Source organism: Rhipicephalus microplus, chromosome 2 (genome assembly GCF_043290135.1).
Source record: "Rhipicephalus microplus isolate Deutch F79 chromosome 2, USDA_Rmic, whole genome shotgun sequence".
Taxonomy (NCBI): Eukaryota; Metazoa; Arthropoda; class Arachnida; order Ixodida; family Ixodidae; genus Rhipicephalus; species Rhipicephalus microplus.
The window spans coordinates 205,760,054-205,781,887 of record NC_134701.1 but is presented as its reverse complement, the minus strand read 5'-3'; the positions used below and the strand labels follow the sequence as shown (position 1 = coordinate 205,781,887).

The 21,834-nt window shown below is 42.9% G+C and overlaps 1 protein-coding gene across 4 annotated transcripts in view; it reads left to right on the top strand.

The window, feature by feature from the left end:
- The window catches only part of Rab3-GEF (Rab3 GDP-GTP exchange factor), a 71,218-nt gene that overhangs the window by 20,832 nt on the left and 28,552 nt on the right, over positions 1-21,834 (top strand). For 2 of the 4 annotated variants that reach the window (XM_075887277.1, XM_075887274.1), the window contains exons 13-23: positions 538-786; positions 2,050-2,196; positions 2,887-3,172; positions 4,189-4,254; positions 6,220-6,355; positions 7,664-7,847; positions 9,200-9,376; positions 10,124-10,273; positions 11,114-11,198; positions 12,078-12,170; positions 17,289-17,470. In XM_075887277.1, the coding sequence (XP_075743392.1) occupies positions 538-786; positions 2,050-2,196; positions 2,887-3,172; positions 4,189-4,254; positions 6,220-6,355; positions 7,664-7,847; positions 9,200-9,376; positions 10,124-10,273; positions 11,114-11,198; positions 12,078-12,170; positions 17,289-17,470 (1,755 nt within the window). The remainder of the gene's footprint in view (positions 1-537; positions 787-2,049; positions 2,197-2,886; positions 3,173-4,188; positions 4,255-6,219; positions 6,356-7,663; positions 7,848-9,199; positions 9,377-10,123; positions 10,274-11,113; positions 11,199-12,077; positions 12,171-17,288; positions 17,471-21,834) is intronic. The other 2 variants (XM_075887275.1, XM_075887276.1) reach the window with 2 other exon arrangements.

The following is a 21,834-nucleotide window of genomic DNA, read 5'->3' as shown; positions in this document are numbered from 1 at the left end:
CTAGGAAAATCAAAAGGTGAGGTACCACAAGCACTTCATGTAGTGGAGAGATAGCAGTGAACAGAGCATCGGCCACTGATTCTCTGTCAAGCAGTGAAGCGCGTCGGCATTTATACATGTGCCATCAAAGATCTCAGCCTTATCGCTAGTGGCCACGTAAGTTCCAGAACAAACTCTAATGTCCGTGTTGTGTGTGCATTCTGATCGGAAAATTCTGAAATTGTCTAGATATCTTTTAGTCATTCACGGTGAAGCTTGCCCGAGGTAGCAGTGACATGTGGAATGGGGCAGTAACATAAAAATAGAAAGAAAAGGAGCACGTGCGGCAATATTTATGTTAAAGAACAAGGGGTGCAAATATACACAAGCAAAATTGTGTCCTCAATTCTCGCACATGCCCGTGTCTGCATGCCCTTTCTTTTATCATGAGCTGACAGTCAGATAGTTCTGCTTACCCTGTTTACCAAGCGTTGCAGGGCCCTTAGCCTCAACCTGGAGCAAAGGAAGTCACTCATTCTCTGTCCCTGTTATTGACAGCAGGAGGCAAGGCCAGAGACCAGTGGGATCGGAGGGAGCACTAGCATTTTAGGCGGTGGCGACAACTCCAACGAGGGGGAGCCCCCGACACCGTCGACAGTGCGATCTGGACGCAGTCCGGGGGGCAGCCTGAGCAGCGGTCGCAGCACACCGCCTGACACCACCAGTGGTGGCAGCGGCACTCCCCGCAGTGCCCCTCCTCTCGGAGGCCTAGGAGGCATGCTGAACCGAGCAGGTTTGTCTTCCCAGGTGAGCATCAGGGTTCATCGCAAGGTGTCGCTGGATGTGTAAATGCGCACAGATGAAAATTGCTGGGAACTTGCATGTTCGTGTGCACCATCGTGGGCAGTGACAGATCAACTCAGTCGCACAGGTTGCTTTAGTAGTGCTGCATATTTCCTTGACTGCTTGCATAGTATGTGCATCTCGCATTGCTGTTGTGTTACCTTGGCGCCAAGGGATAAGTGTTATGTGTAGGGCCTGGTACAATTTTCTTTTGGCAAAAGTGTAAGCAATTGCTCTTGTTTTTTACAATAATTTGTACGGTTATACTAAAAAGCTTCTGTGAACATATTCAAGTAATGTGGCTGGAGGGCTCATCATTTATTCATTGATTCCTTCTCGATTTGTTTCATTCCATTTTATTCCATACAAATGAAAGAGCCGGAGGTAAAAACCATGTAAATGTGGTGTGAGGGGTTGCAAATGTAAGTCCTAGCATATAATTACCAGGCATGTAATTGTTGGCAAACTTTTATTTATACACCAAGACACCCTTGTGTTTCTAATGAAATGGTTCTTAGTTTTAGGTTGGTTCAACACTGCAATGCAAAAATACTAGACACTACGTGTGCTCATTTTTGTCATGACTGCTTTTTTATTATTATTATTCCTTGAATTCTTGCATTCCTCTCATAAGCTTTGCATTATGCCAATGCATAGCGCAAAAAAACATTTCTTTGATTTTTGCCACAGCATGTACATTTGCGACTTCCTTACATAGTGGTGAACCGTGCCTTTTTGAGGCCCAAGCAGTAGAAGCAACTGCGGGAAAAGCGTGTGCCAGTTGTTTTTCGCTGTAGCAGCACTGCTTACCAATTAATTTGGAGAAAAAAAAAGAATGTGACACAATAGAATATTTAAAAACAAACAATACATAAAAAAGATGAGCAAGTCCAACACTGAATATTTCACGGGCATGTCCGACAATAAAGCCTTATACTGTAACTACAATGCTATGGATGCAGACATCAGTAGGTTTAATACTTAATAGAACACCCTTAAGAATTTCCCACATTTAAGCCAGCATGTTCAGACGTCTGACACATCTTCGTTCTGCACAAATGTACGGGTTTCACAAGCTCGACACATGTGCATCTTGTATGCTAATGACTTGCATAATTCCTTGCTGGTTGATGCTAGCGTGACCTGTAGATAGCATGTTATCAGAATTCAACATTATGCTTAGGGATTTCGAGTTGCCCCGCTGCTAAAGAACGTGTTATTTTGCAGGGAAGCCAGAGCTCACTGTTTGAGACTGTGGCGCGCGAGGCCAAGGAAGTGGCGCGCGAGGCCACAAAGGCTGCCGCAGAGGTCAGCCGCACTGCTCTGGAGGCCACCAAACCGGCTCGTGAGGCTGGCCGCAAAACACTCATGAAGGTCAGTAAGCTGCCCTTCCCAAGCTCAGGGCTTGCTGTTTCTAGTACAAGTCATGGAATTTGTGGACACATATGTAGATAGCCCTGATAATAAAAATCGCATCTAAAACGCATAGACACAGGACACAAGACGATTGCACTACTAGCAACTGGGTTGGTTGCTAGTAGCACGTCATTCTGTGCACTTTCATTCTGTGTGCCGTTTTAGCCGCGCCTTTTGACATCATGAATCAACTCGCCCAACTTTTTATTGTGCTAGTCTTCTTAGTAATGTCACTAGCTGTGGTGGTACAGTGGCTGAAGCATTGAGCTGCTGATCATGTGTTGACAAGATTAGCAGTCATGATGGTCATGTTCTAATTAGGATAATTAAGATAAAATGCATGAATGCCCATGCACCATGATTTAGGCATACCTTCCGCAATGCTTGGGCAATCACAAATAATCGAGAACCTCTTCAACAATGTCTTTCATAGTACTACCGAGGTGTGTATCTGATATATTCTGCACATCTTACACAGTAAAGGGCAATGTTGGTGAGATGGAGTGCAGTGCCTTTTTTTGCAGAGAAGCTTTTAAGCGAGTCCTGATTTTTTGCTGGCAAAACCACTTTGTTCACATTTCTCTTGCAATAAACAAGTAATAAGAAAGAGTCTTGCATGTAGGCGCATGTGTTTGTGTATGAATGCAGGCCTTGAGTGACCGGGACAAAGAGAAACAGGAGAGTGGGTCTCTCGAGACACCAGTTGAAGGGCAGCAGCAGCAGTATCAGCAACAGCAGCATTATCAGCAACAGCAGCATTATCAGCAGCAGCAACAATATCAGCAGCAACAGCATTACCAGCAGCAGCAGCAGGCACAACCGGCATTGTTTCACCGCCGAGACTCGGGCTCCCTCATGTCCACTGTGAGCAGCGAGCTCAACGGCTTTGCTGCACACACCTCCAACGTCATCCAGGGCATCTCTGGGCTCTTTGGTAAGAGTGCTAGACCACAGTGGTACAGACGTGGTGCACGCGTTTGCTAGCGAGGGTGACCTGTTGTCAACTCATCACTTGCCTTAGTACATAGATTCCTCTTAGAGATCATGTCTAGTTCATTTATTTATCAGCCTGTTTGGCTTTATAGCTAGAGTTGGCAGTTGAGGGAAAGGAATTTGCGATCGTAGATGCACTGTAAACATTTTATTGTCACTGTCTCCGTTTCATAGCAGAGTTTTAAAAAGAAATCAGGATATGCAAATTGTAGGTGATCTTATCTAATGCTTGCGATATCTCAGGCACCTGTCGTAATGCTTTGGAATAGTTTGTAAAAGTATGGCATTGCTTATAAATATCAGAAAGCTTGTTGTTATCTGCTGCAATGAGTAGGCTGCTAACACTGTTAGTCTTTTTTCCCAGCCGCTTAGTTTGAATATATATACAGAGAGCCAAGTGTACTCTGAGAACTCTTGTCTTATTTTGTGAGTCCTCCGCAGCATGTACTGAAGTACTGCCAGCCTGTAAGCAAACTTAATAGCAAGTGAATGGGCATCTGTCAAAGTGTTATATTAAGTTTCAGTGCTTTCTTACTGCTAGTTCGGAATCGGAACAAAAATGCGAAAGCTGTATTCGGGTGAAAGCTGCAATCCACGTGTTGCTCATAACCAAAACATCACTGCCGTTGTACTCTGCTACAAAGCCTTTTGTGCAGCATTTGTGGAGTCCTTCCTACAAGAGAAATTTTTGCACTTTTGAATGTGGTTTAAACATTCAAATGATAAGGTTTGTATGTTTCGAGCCATCTCTACCTAATTCTGCGGAAACCTTAGGTGTTTCATATGCACTGTGCTCAAGGACATGCGCTCAACACCCTTTTGTCAGTCTGTGCTTCTTCTTGTTGCTGTAGTAGGTGCACTAGGTGGATTCAGTTGCTTTCTTCTGTACTCTGCACCGCATTCCAAATTGCTTCAATTGCCAATTGGACGCTTTGCAACATTCTCTGCTGCTTTCAGGCAACAGAGTGTCGGCTGCTGTTAAGGGTAGGGAAAGAGCACCTCCATTCGGACCCTTCCCCAAAGGTAAATGGAGCACTATTTTCTGCCTGCATTAATTTTCTGCAACCAGTTTGTATGTTTTGGCCACCTGTGTTCCACTCGCCTTCTTCTTGTTTCCGAGCATGTGCATTTTAACCTTGAAACTGAGAATACCAATAATAGACTACCTCTCTTTGTTTGCATGACGCAAGCTGCATGACCTGTATTTTTGCACAGTGCGCCATGTTTCTGTATTGTTTTGTTGGCTCTGATGAAAAAAAACAGATATGAAGGGCACAATAACTGAAAATGCAGGAGTGTCCCTTTTTTCTCTCTCTTTTCACATGGTACATGGGAACAAAGAAATGGTGGATGTGTAAATGCAGTAAAAATATGTATCGGGGAGTCCATAAAAAACGTATGAATATTGCAGCAGAATAAAGATTTTAACCAACCATTGAAGTGTAAAAAACATGTTAATAGGCTTCATTGAGGTCTGAGAGATAAATACATTTTCCTTTGACTTTACCACTCTTGTATTTAGCTTGCAACGTCCTGAGATCTCAGCAGTTTCTTTTGATCTAGCGAGTATTCATAGCCCGTACCAGAAAGCCCAGCTTACATGTTATTCAAGGGGCCTGGGGGAGAGTTCCGTCGTGCTTTCTCTTAAGAGCGTGTAAAGAGTCCGCTGGGCACAATGCCAATTGCCAGCCAAAAAAAGAAACCCAGTTTTTCATGCACCCAGATGAGCTCATCTTTGGCTAGCGCCACCGCTGGAATGTCGGTGCCGACTCTTGCACGACTTCGCGGCTATGCAGATCCTGCATAGAAAACATTACGAGTTGAAGCTGACTTACAGGAGATGTGAGAATTGCACGGTGAAAATGTGTCCTGGGAAGAGACACATCCACACTAACAGAATCGAATCTTTCCCCCTATTATAGGTTACGAACAATCACCAATTAAGCACAGGACTTAATTGAATTTAGAAGTACTTCACTGTGTGCACTTCATAAGACTTCATATGTGTTGCTTTTTGTTCCCCTCTACTGGTTTGTAGCTTTCATGCTGTATCCCACATCATAGTGAAGGGAGCATGCCGTTTGCATGCTTTGTGGAACAATTATGTTTTTTCTGCACGTGTGGCTGGGTCCCATTGTTTGACTAACAATACTAATCTTCATGGTTCAGTGAACTTGGAGCGCGGGGGTAAACACAGACACAAAGCAAAGAAGAGGCACACAGCACGAGCGCTCAACTAACTGCTGGTTTGTTCTCACGATTGAAGGACATATAAGTACACAAGGGTGCGCACGTCAAAAATAGGATGATAGTGTGAGCAGCAAGCGTGGCGTTCATTCGATGCACTTGTCTACGAATTATCAATATAGTTAAACTCACAGTCAAGTAGTCAAGATGGTTGGCTAATACAGTGATTCTTATTTCTAGAAATGTGATATGCTTCGAAAATTTCACACGTGGTTTGAAGCGGATGCCGGAAAAGTACACTTGTTTTTTCAAATAACGGTTGACACTTGCAGGATTTGCAATGTGAAGCTAAAACGGAAAAAGGAGTATTTTTCAAGGAACTCAAATGCTCCCTGCGGCGTATGTTCAAACATCGCCCGGTCTGGCCGATGTACATGCAACCGCACGTTAGCGGTATGCTATACACCACTCCTAAAACACACTTAACAAAATGTTTTGCATGTTTCTGCAAACATCCTCTGCTTTTTGACGTGCCTTGCGCCCTCCTGTGCACCATGGCGCATATACGGCCTAATTTATTTGGTGCAAAGAAAACAACGCGCACACCAAACCTGTTCCCCACACTTTTCAGTCCATGCGCCAATTTATGAATGTAATTTATGAATTATGAATGTGTTTACCCCCGCACTCCCAGTTCGCTGAACCATCATGAATTACCAACTAGCCCACCTTTCCATCCTATTGCAATACTAACCTTACTAACAATTGGCATGATGCGTCCCTTGATGCCGCACGCGCCAGCTAACATGGGAAGGAGGGGCCCTGTGGAACGGACCCCGCTCATCAAGCACATCACACCACAGCAGGGAAGAAGGGTCCAACCCCAGGAACAACCGCGCTCTGTGCAGACCTTCGAGGAACAATCCTCAACGCAGAGGTGGGTGGATGTGATGCTTGCTCTTTTTTTGTTTCCTTTTTGCTGGTTCCCACTCTCATTATCCTATCACGTTATTTCATACACAGAAGCTTGTGCTGAAAAGCCTCGCTTGACTTTGCCTACTATTAGTATTTATGACAAAGAATAATGGCTATATACGTAGGCACATCTGGTAATTCGTTGTGCTACTCCGAAAAGCATTCCTAAGTGACACCTCAGCAAGTGCCTGTGGTGTGCCTAGTCCGGAGAAAGTTCAATAATGATATCTCCAAATATCTTGAGGCCAGCTTTAGCATGTACGCATGTGTGGTTTGTACGCATATACTACGTGTATCTTTTATAGCATGTACGCATATTCCTCAACAAGCTTTTGTGTAACAGACTTAGCAGTAATCACTGAAGTGAAGTCTCTCACCTTAAACCAAATTCAGCCCCGCCGCGGTGGTCTAGTGGCTAAGGTGCTCGGCTGCTGACCCGCAGGGCGCGGGTTCGAATCCCGGCTGCGGCGGCTGCATTTCCGATGGAGGCGGAAATGTTGTAGGCCCGTGTGCTCAGATTTGGGTGCACGTTAAAGAACCCCAGGTGGTCTAAATTTCCGGAGCCCTCCACTACGGCGTCTCTCATAATCATATAGTGGTTTTGGGACGTTAAACCCCACATATCAATCAATTAAACCAAATTCAAACAGTTTCTTGAGTAACCTGTTCTTTTCAGCCAAGCTTTTGCGTTACGAACTTAGCACTAATCATTGAAGTGAAGGCTCCCACCTTAAAATATATTCAAACTCATTTTTTTGAGCAACCTGTCCTTTTTTATTATTATTTTTTTATTTTGAAGATTACCCGCAGCGCCATCTTGGCATTATTGCGGGGGGCACAGTGACTCATAGAAAGAATCCGCAGTCTTGCGGCCAACTAAATCAGCTGGTAACATATTCCATTCGACAATGGCTATGGTTTTCAGCAATGTATAATGGTTTACATGATTGCCTTTGCTCACCACCCTTAAATCAGTAATGTTCACAAAAAGGCAGCAGTGTTCTTGCATTTGATCCTGGGAGCTCGCAGGCTTATAATGACATGCCTCTCTCAGAGTTCCAGGCATGTTTTTGGTGCCAAATGATGCTGAGCATGATTGAGTTTACCTGATATAATTCATGTTTATCCAAGCTCAGTTTATGAGAACGTGAACAGCAACACACAGAATGGCTTAGCATATGGAATGTACAGGTGACAAGATTTGAGTAATGCGTACATACTGCAAGCCAGTTGTGCTGTGCTGTTTGTAACCTAAGCTTTGTGACTGCAGCGACAACCAGCAGTTCCTGAAGGAGGTGCTAAACTCTGTGGTGAACGGCGAAGGCATCAAGTGGTTCAAGAAGAACCGCATTGCACGTCTCATGGAGGATGAAAGCTACAGGAACGTAGTAGTCCTGCGACTCAATCGCACCCTCGAGCGAAGGGTTGGTCCTGACGGTCACATCAAGGATGTGGTACGTTTACACCACCGTGCTGGGTGGTGTTGATGCGTCTGAAGTAAAGCTCTCCTAAAATTTGCTGAAAACTGGAAAAAATTGGATGTGAACGAAGTTTCAAGATAAGCAGAATAGGAAAAATGGCTTTCTGCATACGGTGCAGCTAAATCTAATGCATAATTCTATTTTTTAATTTTTTTCAGTGACATTGTAATTGCACAAATGATGTAGAAGCCTCTATGACGTTTTTGTTTATAGGATGTTTTCAGTGTCATTATTTTGAGGTACTCAGACTCTACTGCAAAAGTTTTTTGAGATAAGGTGGGAAGATAAAAAGTGATACTTTGGCAAAGAAATATCTGAACCGATCCATAATCTAAGATATTAAGGTTTTAATGTGCCATGTGTTAATTATATTGTGTACATAAAAAATGTGGTGCTAGCCTCCATTTCAGTTTTAAATATATACATGAATTAGTTTCTCAATGCTATTCTTAAGTGAACAATGATGCTTCTTTAGCAGCTTCATAGTCTTTTACGAGGTATTCAGGTTGCATCTTACTGGGGCTAAAGGAATTTATTAAGTTTTTACGAATATTCGACCGGCTTGAATATTTGTATGAATATTACAGTATTCGAATTTATTTCCATTCAAATTTAAATTATTGTAAATTTTGAAGTATTCAAAATTAATAGATGTACTATATTAGTATGCACGCAACTTTTTGTAAGGGTGGTTTTACCGTGGTGGAGGGGTGCTAAGCCATGAAAACACCTAGCCAGGGGAGATGGGCACTGCCACGAAGTCCCTCTTTAATGTTGAATTAACATATTGCCCTCAATTTGATTGATTCATTATTTTTTAAGTTTAAAAGCTTGTTATACCGGGTTATAGGCTCTAAGTAGTATATGCAGTAAATTTTAAAATGCAATGTATTCTACAGTTTATCACTGGCATTCTACTGAAAGTCAAGTCCTGCTACTATTTTAAGTTGTTTCCACTTCCTTTGAACCAACAAGACTAGCATTTTCTCATGCCATGTTTCAATTAAAAAAATGTTTTGCAGTTGAGTTGAATCAGACCAAACATGCCCATTTTTCTTTATAATATATGATATATACTATTCGAATTCGATTCAATATTATTTGACCAAGTCACCATTCATTTCAAATTCATTTCTAGCCTAAAATTTGCTGTTCACACAGGCCTAGAATTTATGCATTAGCCATTCAGTAAACTGCATTTGCGAGAAACGAAAGCATAGATGCCCACTATTTATTTATAATTTTGGTACCCCAGTAATAGTGGTTTAGAAGAAAAGGAATCTTGTGAAACACGTGCCTGTCTTTTTCTCCCTGTATCATGCCAGATGATCTCCAAAGCAGTGTATAAGGGAACCCTGCGGATGCTTCAGTTGGTGATTGGAGGCCTGGAGCACAGCTACAACAACTGTGGCATGGGGGGAATGGCCAGTGCCATGCAGGTCTTGGAGATCGCCCACACACACTTTTGGACCAAAGACCTTAGCGTTGAGGCTGGCATGCAGGTACATAACTGATACTGCATTAATCGTTTTAGTGCATGATAGGTAATGATTCAGATTGGCAGCTCGCATTCTTATCCTGATGGCAAAATTGGCACGCCCCTGTCGAAGGTTTTTCATGCTCCACATAAGCTCTGCTCGTTGTCTGAATGAGTGAAAAGTCAGTATAAAGTTGGTACTACTTTTTATATTTCCTAACTTTTGTGGTTCAAAGGGTCCTTGCCTCTGTAAAAGGCTACCATTTAATTCTGGTGGCCTTTTACTGTGGGGCCAAAAAGAAATAGTTAGGCAGTTTTTCAATAATGTTGTCACATGTCTAGGTAGAGAGACTGCTGTATTGGGAGATACACTGAAATGCTGAGGTGCAGGTGCCGTGTGACCTGTGTTTTTTTTTCTTTATTTCTTTCTCTCTTGTTTAAAGTTTTTTCATTTCTGTACACTGTGATAAAATTCTAGACTGAGCATGGCATTGCAGGATGATTCTGACATAATGATTCCACAGTCAGGTGCTGATGCAGGCTGCAAATGGTTTCTTTGTTTTATTGTTGAACTACTTTATTTTCCATATTTATTTGTGCTCAAGGTCTTGATTGAACCGGGTAATTACATGGTACCATCAACTTAATTGAATACAGGTTTACACGTAGAACAATGCATTGGTGTTACATGTCCTAGCACTCTCCGTAAAAGCGCTTCCCCTTGTTTCCGTAACACCTCGTTCTCGTGCTCTTTCTTGGCCGTGGTCCCCAGGAGAGCGTCAGCAGCAGCACCCGTGGTTCCATCAGTGCCGCCTTTCGGCCGCAAAGCACAGAGCCTAGCAGCTTCCTGGACCACTCTGCCGCATCCTCACGAAAAAACTCCCTCTGTGCCCAGGATGGACGATGTAACAACCGTAGCTCAGTAAGCAGTCTTTTTTTTTTTTTTCGCTTCATGACATATCGTATTTACCTAATTGTAAAGCGCACCCTCAATTCGGGAAAAGCAAGCCTTAAAATTTTATGCGCGTTAAATTCGGGTATAAACTGATGCTGCCCCACAGCTGTCCATTGTCATCGTTGTTATGCAGTGTGACCGCTCATTTGTTTCTGGAAACCACAGTATCATGTTTTCCTATTGATTTCTGAGTCGCTAGAGCCATTTGAAATTGCTTGCGTCCTGTCCCATCGTTGTGCGATCTGCCAGATGTCTTGTTCGAGAATGGATGCAGCAGCCGAGAATACGTGTTGAGTTCGCCATGACAATAGTCCTAAACGAAAATTCTGCATGAAGGAGAGAGTGCCAACAGGAGTGCAGCCTGTCATTTTGGCGGTCCCTGTACCTGCACGTGCGACTGGGGAAAGCTGAATCATCAAGTGCAAGTCTTGAAGTAAAGGTTGCCATGGTCCGCAAGCCGGGAGATCTCCACGTCTTGAAAATGAGCTGGTGAACAAACAAAATGTTTGCCCAGTTTTGTTTGTGCAAATTGCATGTATAGCTTGTTACTTTTTCTTTTCGGACAAGGACCACGGGGACGCGTTACAATCAGAGCTTACTATCAGGTCATGTGAATCCCGGGCGCTTTGGATTTCGGTAAATACGGTATTTGCGTATCTTTTTTTTTTTTTTGTTATTTGGCACAATCGATTTCAGTTCGTAAGACTCGTGTGCTTGTCGTTTACTCGTTCACTACTGTGAAGCATGTCGCTGCTGTTCAGGATCAGTTGCCCACCCATAACTTGTGCGCATGATTTCGTTTTGTAGGACACTACACCATTTGGCAGTGGTGAACACTTGAACAGACAGCCAGGAGACTCGTTGAGAGCAGATGACATCACAGCATCATCTGGTGAGCGTGACAATGTTACGAGGGATTACAGTGTTCTGGTGGCGTTTCCTCGCCAGCGGTTCAATAAGATGAGCAAGGTATTTAACTGTAGCACGCCCCCCCTCCTGCAGGTCCCCTCCTGCAGGTCCCCTCCTCCAAAAAAAGAAAATATGTATCTTTTCGTTCCAGTGCATTCTGAGCAAATGCATGCATAGAGAGACCTTAGTCAGGCAAAGGTAATCTGCCTTCAGTCCCTTCAATCTAGGCAATATTTTTCTGTCTGAATAAACAATAAATGAATGAATGAATGAATTGAAGATTCGCCACAGTTGTCCCGAGTACAGAAATAAAAAAAGCGTTGTAATTAAAAGACTCTCCACGAAATCAGCAGGATGAAAGAGCACATTGGAGATCATTGCGAGAGGCCTTCATGCTGCAGTGAACCTAAAATGGGCTGACGAAGACGCTGATGATTGTGTTAGCCAAGCAAATTAACAACAGATTCTATTAGCAGATAGTGGAAACAGTGCCAGTGGTCAATTAAATTTTCTAGCTTATCCTTATGTCCCTGGAGCACACTTGTTACCTCTGCACACTGAGCCTCCATTGCAGAAGTTTGCTGTCTTGAAATCTAAACTTTAGAACTACAGTGGACTCTCCATAAATTGAAATCTGTTAAATAAAATTGCTGCCTAAATAGAACAACTGCCTCTGATATGGTTGGTTTTGTACTCGCATTTTGCACCCTGTTCATCTGCCAGTGGACGAAACTTCTGTTAAATTGAACATACTTTCTTGGTCCCTTCAGGTTCCACTTAATGAGAGTCTGATGGATTGTCAATTTCAAAGTATCTGTCACATCTGGTCATTGCCTGAATGTGTTTTTTCTTGCCTTTGCAGACACTTATGGAAACAACAGCCCTGTGGATGCTTCTCCACAAAGAGACGACAGATGCTCCTTCGACCGCGGTTCTCTCGTGGATCATCGTTTCAGTAAGTGCATAACCTATCTGCTTTGCTTCATTCCAAAATTTTGTAGTTCAAAGAAAGGGTGGGCCACCTTGTACCAGTGCCTTCTGCTCCAGTCTTTGTCATTCTTATTCCCTCATGCACCTAGATTTAGGTGCATGTTAAAGAACCCCAGGAGGTGAAAATTTCCAGAGCCCTTCACTACGGCATCTCTCATGACCATATCGTGATTTTGGGACATTAATCTCCAACAATTATATCCTTGTTATCGACTATTAATGGCTGGCTGATTCTATTGATAACATGGGCAGATTGTTGTTCTGAACACTTACAAAATGTGAAAGCGCAATAGAGTCAGAAAATTCACTTTTACAAAATAGCAGCCCTGATGGCTTGCGCAAATATTACTGTATACAATTTCATTACGATTCAAATTTAAATTGTTAATAACTTCAAAGTATGAACGAATAGGCATACTCAAAATTCAGTACAACGAACATGGATATAATGAAAATATCGGTTATAGCAAAGTAATTGAAAAACAGTCTTGCAATAAATACAGCATTAGGAATAACCTTTATAATGAATTTTCGAATATAACTAATTTTCTTGTAAGATTGAGTTTTTTTACAATCAGGTTTGTAGATTAGTCCACATGTAACACTTTATTAAGGTGATTACACTGCAGTGGATGTCTGCTAAGCTGTGAAAGCAGCTGTTTAAGTGTATATTGGTTTGTATGTAACCCTCTGTAAAGGTGGTTTAATTGCTGTGGAAGGGTCGTAAGCGAGGAAAATGTCTATCAGTGTGATAGCGTTAAAGAGCTCGTTTTGCTGAAATTCCGGCGGCGACATCATTAGTTGTGAGTGAAAAATCATAATCATTATGTGACCCAAAAATCTTAAATCTTTGCAGAACCGAAAAGTCAAGAAAAATGCAATTAAAATAAAAAATAAAAAATGGCAGCATATTCACGGGGTGAATGATGGAGAGTGGGGCAAAGCATCCGTCCGTCCATTAATTCTTGCTTCCGTCTGTCCATGTGTCTGTCTGTGTGACCGTCCGTGCGTCCATCCGTGCGTCGGTCCCTGCGTTCGTCCATGAATCCACCTTTGCGTCCGTCCATGCGTCCATCCGCCTGTGCAGCCATCCGTGCGTTCGTTCATGCATCTGTCTGTGTGTCCGTTCGTCCATCTAGTCAACACTCCAAGTACAACTATCTCACATCTTTTGACATTATATTCCGCATATAGAAGCACCGCCATCCAGGGGACATTCTAAGGACTAAAGGAGAGGTGGCACACGCATGCTTTCTTACAGCTTGCGCTTCGTGTCTACTTTCCACCTTTAACCACCTCAAGTTCATGGTATATACTAGTTCACTGTATTCATTGCACTGCAGCCCAACGCTCGCTAAACCTTTCTAAAACCGAGGACGTTACGCCCAGCGAGTGTAGCGTAGCAACCTTTTCCTGTCAGATAGTGCTCAATGTACATGCCAATGGCTGCTAATGGGGAATGAGAGACAGGAGAATTCGGCTTTTAGTTATCGCGCACACTGCGAATTTTTTATTGTTCAACAATGCACAGGAGAAATCTCCCACCGGCACCACCTTGCAGGTCAAAGCATAAGACATGTCACGTACTACGACGAGGAACGAACGGGTGCCGCTTTAAGGAGCTTCACCCCTAAAAGCTCTGGGTTTTAGTGGGGTTCGAACTCAGGTCATTTGCATAGCAAGCGGGTGTTCGACTACACAGCCACGCTTCTGCTTGCGGATACAGTGGAAATCACTTCCTCTGCTTGGAAATGCAGTGACAGTAACCTTCATGATTTACAAACACATGCATCCCATATACATGCTTTCTAATACATGAAATATTGTTGTAATAATGCGGTGTACAAGCATTCATTGCCATCAGGCGTCAGAACATGGGATTATCACAATGGCTTCATAGTTCAAAGCCAGTCACCCACTACAAAAGGCACACACGCTACTGCACCCTTGAGGCCATGTAGTGGGTGCATAGCAAGTTCGAAAAGATTTTATACACTAAGCGTTTGAAGTACGCCCTAGGAACAGAATATCGCTATTGCACTCAACTCTTAAAGCTGAAGCTTAAGGGTCCCGCAGTATTTTTAGGAAAAATCTGCACTGCCGTGAAGCCCCACCTCAATGTTAAATTAACATTGCCCTCACGTCTATTCTTCGTTTTTTAAGTTTAAAAGCTTGTTATTCTGGCTTAAATGCTCTAAGTATAGTAAATTCTGAAATGTAATATATTTTGCAGGTTATCATGTGTGTTCTACAGAAATTCAAATTTATATATTTCTATGTAGTTTCCACTTTCTTTGAACAAAAAGGAATATCTGCACTGGCCTTGTTTAAAATTTCAAAAAGTATTGAGCAGGTTAATTCCATAACGACAAATATGCCAATTTTTTCGTATAATAGGTAACGTGTATTGCTATTCGAATTCGATTCGAAATTATTTGACCGAAATCACTATTTGCTTTGAATTTGCTTCGTACCTAAAATTCTCTATTCCCACAAGCCTACCATTTACTTGTCAATTGTGTTGTGCAGGGGCGCAACAGCTGCGCCAATTGCATCATTTTGATACATTCTCCTATAGTTGCTTCGAGCTGCTCCAAAATTGTGAAATTGGTGCGGCTGAAGTTGAGCAACGCTGCACCAAAATGCACGACTAGCCTCAAAATTATCTCAGGTGTGCTAACTTTAGTGAGAAATTGAGGCAACATTGGCCACCTGCACTTTACATCATCAATCAAACAAAGCACGCAGGCCCAAACCCTAAACCACAGTGTTATATACTCGTTAGGTGAGGACACTCGCAAGGCGCGATCGACCAGATAAACTATATATAAAGTAACAACGTCGTGCGCTCATCAGTCCACTGATCACAGCGGATACCTATCGCTGGTACGATGGAACGTCAAGCGAAAAAAAAAAAAAAAAAGCTTTGCCGTAGCCATCAATGCTTTGTGGAAATTATGAATTTTTTAGTCTCCAGGTGCTTATGGCATGTTAGGAACGTATGCCGCATTTTCCGCGCGCGAACAAGATCGATATGCTGCGAATGTCGTCATTGCCAGCCGCCATGTTGGTTGCCATAGCAACGACAGAAATATTTTTCTAACTTGAACTTATGTCGTTTTGGCAATATATATCTGGGGCCATCGCCGGGCCAACAGGCATGTGCCTCTGCTACTTTATCTGGTCGAATTGGCCCCGCAAGTGAGCCGAGAAGGTGTGGCTAAGCCTAATCCCATCGTGAAAGAAAGAAAGAAAAGAGTGGGGGTAGAGTTGAGGGCGTGTGAAGCGGTTCGAAAATTGCTTGACCTTGTTCTAACCCGCGCAGAGCGCTACTTAAGCCACCTTTTCTGCAGTACACGTCACGTGGAAAAGTGTTATGATTTGGAAGGGGCTGTTAGCTGTAGTCACGGTACACAGCACATTTTGTTCAATTACTCATACGTCAATGCACCACATAATTGTGAGTAGTAGTATGATCGCTGAAGTCAAAGAAAGTTACTGGCAATCATTTGGACCAGCAGATGACATTCCTGTTGCCCATAGAAAAAAAAAAACTAGTGCGCCAAACTTTTTTTTTTTTTTGCCACCTCCCTTCTCGGTTTTAGGAATCGCTCGGATTTCAAGGCTGCTAATTCGGTATAGCCACATTCGCCTTTGCAGAGTCTGTCAAAGGATTCGACAGGCGTGGCAAATGCTAATATGGACTTTAATGTTTGCTCAGTGGGGTAATTTAGAATACCACTTTATTGAAATAGTGGTGCTCATGTTCACTCAGCACGGTTTAGGTGGGTTGAATGTTTCGAACAGTTTTTTTGTAAATGTAAGCCTTCTTTTTTATACTGCTCCAAATTCGCTCTTTTATGATAAGGAATGTTTTTTTTTTCCGTAACCTGCTCCAAATTTGGATTTTAGTGCTCCAAGAGTAACATTTTGCTGCTCCTAAAATTGCTGCTTAATTTATTAAAGACGATAGTCTTTCTTGAAAACCTTCAACGCAAAAATTTTGGTCTGTCTGTCTGTCTGTCTGTCTGTCCGTACATTTGTCTGTTTGTCCACTTTTAATAGCATCGGGTATTTGAAACGGCCGACCCCATTTGCAGCGCCCACCTATGTAGCTCAAGATTCAGCGTTCATACTTGTGAAATTGTCAATTAAAAAGTGATTATTGCGCGTGTCTGGGGCACCATAACAACACGTATGTATTCTGCATGTACTCCTTTTACTAGAAAAGTCCTACATAAGTAATTTTAAGGACCGTAGCGCTTATCACGCAGCGCTGACCGTGCAACGCTTGCATGAAAAGGCGAGTGTTTCCAACACTTTGCTAAAACGAGACGGTGGTGGCACCTACTCGTCGCCTTGCGTTCTACACCTTATCACCTCTGAGGCGGGCGCGCACACCCGTCTCAGAGCCATGCACTTTGTTTTTGAAAAAAACTGCCAGATGGCAGTCATGTCTCACGTGTGACGTGACTTAATGCGGTCGTTCGCCTCCGTTGCATGCTCGAGGCACTCTTAACGCAGTGCCTCCAGAATACCATTCACCGATTTTCTTGAGCACAACATCAAATAAATGTTTTGTTCACTCTCTCCACATGCAAGACTATCCTCTTTCGGCGACATTTGCAGAATAAATGCATAAACGGGGCCCATTTTTTTGGCTATTGCACTCCTGGTGGTGCTGAAATTCTGATCTAAATGGTAATTCATGATCTGATGAGCTGCGCCTTCTTAATTTTCGTAGCAGTAGAATGGGAAGTGTGCCTAGCTGAAATACATATTTGCATCGATGCAGCTCTGAAAGACAAATACAGAGAACTAGAAAGCACAGGACGAGTGCTCGTCTTGCACTTTTTGGTTCCACGTCTTCTTCTTTCAGCGCTGCATCAACTATGTTTTGCAGCACTTTTGGCTTCAAGCTCAGCACACTCTCAAGGTTACGTCTTTTTTGCAGACACAATTTTTTTGGGTTGCACAAGGGTTTCATTATTTATCACTTGCTCTGATGATGAGTTTGTGGTGAGCCGTTCATTAAATGGAACATGCTGCGGTCTTTTTTTTTTTTTTTTTTTTTTCATTCCAGGCCTGACTGACATGTCTCAGCACGCACCACCACCACCCCACCAACAGCACCCACTTCCGCAGATGAATGTGATCCCTTCTACCGGAAGCATCGACCATTCAAACGAGCCATCAGACATGTTCCGGGGGCTACTCAATGCCAAAAAGCTCGTCCTCTCAAAACTGACAAGCATCGACTCGGAGGTACGATAAGTGAATACGAACCTGCGATGCTTTTTCTCTCTTCCTTCTCGGTTCCCTCGGCTTTCATTCTTCTGGATTGTCTGTCTGTCGTGTCCGTTTCCTGCTTCTTGTCAGCTGTGGTTAGGTGTGCATGCCCGCCTTTGGCACTGAGCTTTGTTTTTAGACTCGACGTCGAGAGCTGCAGGGCTTGTTTTGAGACAGGGTTCGATCGAGAAGCACTGGTTTTGCAGACATGCATTTTCTTTTGCTCTGGGGTTTTTCCATTGGAGTGTGCTTTTTCAGGACTCTTAAGGAAGAGGGCAAACTGTGGTTGTTCTTTACTAATTACCTATCTGATGCTGACAAAGAAATCCTTGAAATCTAGAAACCTCCCTGAAACGGCTCCTGGAGCTGTTATTCTGGCGTGAAATGTAGTAGCGAGTTGCTATCTGTGATCGTAGATGAGCACACTGTTGCATACTAGAAATGACACGCGAATGTCGAGTTCTATTCAGGACACTTCCAATTGATTCTGTACTCTATGATGCACTCAGCAAAATAAAGATTCCTGACTTTAAACTTCATCTGCATCAGTGTAGTAATGCAGCTCCCACTACTTTGGCTGATCAATCATCACAAATGTGTCACCAGATGTTCTGCATCTCTGATACATGCTGTTTGTCATTGGTGTGCCTCGTATAATTCACACCATTCTAACCCCTAAGGGTTGTTGTGTGTACTGTGGCATAGCAGTCTCTTGGAAGCACTGTGGTATTCTAAAGGCTGGTCCTGACTTCGTGTCCTACAGCTGAAGTTGGAAATGATGAATATGACTTTATCCTTTTCGTTTAGCTAGCACAGTACAGTTAAGCAGGCACTTCGCTGAATTCAGTGAAAGCTTTTATCTGACAGCGAGTTTTTGTCACGTTCTGCATGTGTATTTATTATTAATTATATCACAGCTCGTTGTACATAAGTAACGTTAGGTATCTTGGTACACATGCCTTGTGGGGAAAGCATGCTTCTTTTTCCACATTTTTTATCTTTCTATTCTTTTTTCTTGCCTCTACATTTTGAGGTGCCTTTTGCACAGTTATCTCTGTGGCTTTTGGTGCTTTGAAAAGTTGGTGCAATGTTGTATTCACCCAGTGATTTTTTTTTTTTGCACAAATGATCACACCGAGGCCTACATTATTTTGCATGGACGTTGTCTTGTGGCACCTCACCCTTCTCTCTTCCTTTTGTTTCTGACTTGGGAAAGAGAGACAGAGGGAAAAGAAAGAAAAACATTTTGCTGTGTCATGCACACTTTTTGGAAAAAGCACCTCTTTTTCGCTGCAGCTTGCCTACGCACTGTGTGATAAACTGATAATTATTGGCACCTCAATTAAAGCTGACGACCATTGAACGTATGTAGGGCACTTGAGTAAGCTGTTTTGACTTAAGCTGTTACATTTATTCATGGTGAACATTTGAATGAGTTTTGTCTCGAGAGTAGCATCTGCAGAAAATCATTCAAGCATCGTATGCACCGAATAGTACTTCAGCTTCCGCTACAATATTTGCTCTAATTGTTGGTATTTTGTCTTGACTGCTTGAAAAATTCGGTTATGTAATGTTCCTTATTAATAAATCATAATAGCCCATATACACTTGCAGTATTGCAATACAGCACCCGTGCATTTGACCAAACCTCTATGGGCTTTTAGTGTGGTTTTCCAGTACAGTAAAAGCTAGTTAATTTGAATTTCATAAGGATGTTCATTAAGTTCGAATTGAACCAAATTCAAACTAACAACATTTATTGAAATAACGGCAAGAATTGAGACCGTGTTGTTGAAAAAATCATTCAAAATATTTATTTGCAAAAATGATCCCTGATCACTTTCTGCTTCTCTTCTTTCAATTCAATCGCCATAGTCTTGTTTCTTACATGTAAACGTCGCAGAACACATTCTCCTCGCCTTCCTCGAAGCTGAAGAATAGGCACGCGACACGCATAGATTCCATTAGCTCTGAAGCTGAGGACCGCCTTAGCACCTCATCCTCTTCATCATCCTCACCTACATCGATGGCAAGTGCTTCTCCGCTAGTCACTTGCGCGATGATATTATTGTCGGTGATTGTGCCATAGACCATTGCGCTGCGATCTGCATCGACATAGTTGTCGAAGCTCACATGCTCCAGCGCATCGCAGTCCAGCAAGAATGACCTCAGCCTCGCACTTGTTTTACTCGGAAGCTGTGCCCTCATTGGGCACAAAAAAGCCACTGTAGTGGAAGCAATTGGCAACAGTTGTTGCCGTGACCTGGCTACACCATCACTGCACGTAGTACAAAACTCGCGACACGGCACCGAACGACTTCGTAGCTCTGATGTACACGAGGCCTAGCGACTGAATGTGTGGCACACAAAGAACACGGAGACTACACAGACACGTATGGCACAAACCACCGCATGATGCGAAAAGTGAGAGCATTGACGTTGCGTGTCCGACTATAGTGTGCTCAGCGCTCGGAGCCATTTATCGCTGAGCCATAGAAGCTTGCTGCAGCAGTATAAAATACCACAATGCAGTGGCGCAGTTCAAAGTATTGATGGAGGAGCCCATGTGCACGTGAACTAATGAGATGGTTAACCTACAGATGCCTATACAGTCTAAGCCCTTTATGAGACATTAATGTAACGGACAATTGGTTATAAGAGACACCACTGTGCCTACATTGAAGTAGGGGTTGATAAGATAATGCGTGCGTGGTACGCTGCTTATATGGAGCATCTCGTATAAAATGATTCCTAGTGCTTGATGAATAATATGTGGGGTTTAACGTCCCAAAACCACCATATGATTATGAGAGACGCCGTAGTGGAGGGCTCCGGAAATTTAGACCACCTGGGGTTTTTTAACGTGCACCCAAATCTGAGCACACAGGCCTACATTTCCCCCTCCATCGGAAATGCAGCCGCCGCAGCCGGATTTCGATCCCGCGACCTGCGGGTCAGCAGTTGAGTACCTTAGCCACTAGACCATCGCGGCGGGGCCTTCCTAGTGCTTGTCTCTTATAAAGGGGGCTTAACTGTGTCGTGGTCGTACTGTGACCATCAGTTCAAATTACCCTGAGAGTTTGAATTAATGAGGTGCAAATTAACGAACTTTCACTGTACATGTAGGATAAGTATGACTCTGTTCAGGAACGCATAGCATTACTGAAAAATTTTCACTTCCAGGAGTCTTTTTGCATGTTATGGCTCTTCTGATTATTTTGCGTAGCTTGTTATTTTACAGCTAGTTGGGACCTCATAATAGCAAAATAGGATTTAGTGATATATATAATGAATATGACAAGCAAAATGAAATTTGTCCTCAGATCCTTATAGAAATAAATAATTTGCTGCATTGTTTCAATAAAGTGAGACTACATCTAAAAATATAGAGCAGAACGTTAGTATAATGAAGCCATAATTGCAGCATCAAGCTTTATTACATTGTGAGTTTTCCCATTCTGTGTTTCTATGTTTTAACAGTAACATAACCTGAGGGACCACTAGAATAATCTTGCATCATAAGTAAGCTTATTGATGCACATCGACCAAAAAAGAGAGAAGTGATGCAGCATGACCATTTGTCGTAAGAATCCAGGCAAAACTCAGAACACTAAAAAATCCGGCTCTTTTGCACAATCATGCGATAGCAAAAGATGGCAATAACAAAGTATCAAATCTTCAACAAGGAACATGGCTTGTTCGGCTTTTGCCAACACATATGTGCGCATTTGTACGTAGATCTGCTATTGAGTGAAAACAGGCACCAGTTCGTTGAAACACAATATCTGCTCCTGCGCAGTACTGATTGCCCCTAGCTAATACTGTGTCACTATGACATGAAATGTTATTTGCCTTCAGTGTTCCTTTAGATACCAGGTTGTACTGTGCAGTACTAGGAAATACTAATAACTGGCTGTGACTGTAAACCTTGCGATTGTGACAAGACAATTGAATCCATAATGAGACGAGCGGGTAGGCGAGAGTCGCACATTGCCCCATGGTAGTTTAATTCCCTGATGTACACATTGTAGGCTACCAGAGGACAAACAAGCTTTTTCGAGTTCTTATGATGTGTGCCTTTCATCAGCGCATAGGCCATGTGTATGTCATTGCAGCTGTCTGCACTTACTCCATGGGCATGGATATGTGCCACAGAGGTGGTCTTATGGCTTTCTGAGTAGAGTAGTCATCGCTTTAAAGAAACGACGGGGCTTTTAATTTCTTTGTGCTAGTTCTGCAGCAAACAGCCTTAGTCGAAGGGCCATGATGTCAACAGCATTGGTGAACTGTGAGGGCTCTAAATGGAATACATGTCTCGTCTTCCCTCTTTGTGTTGTGCC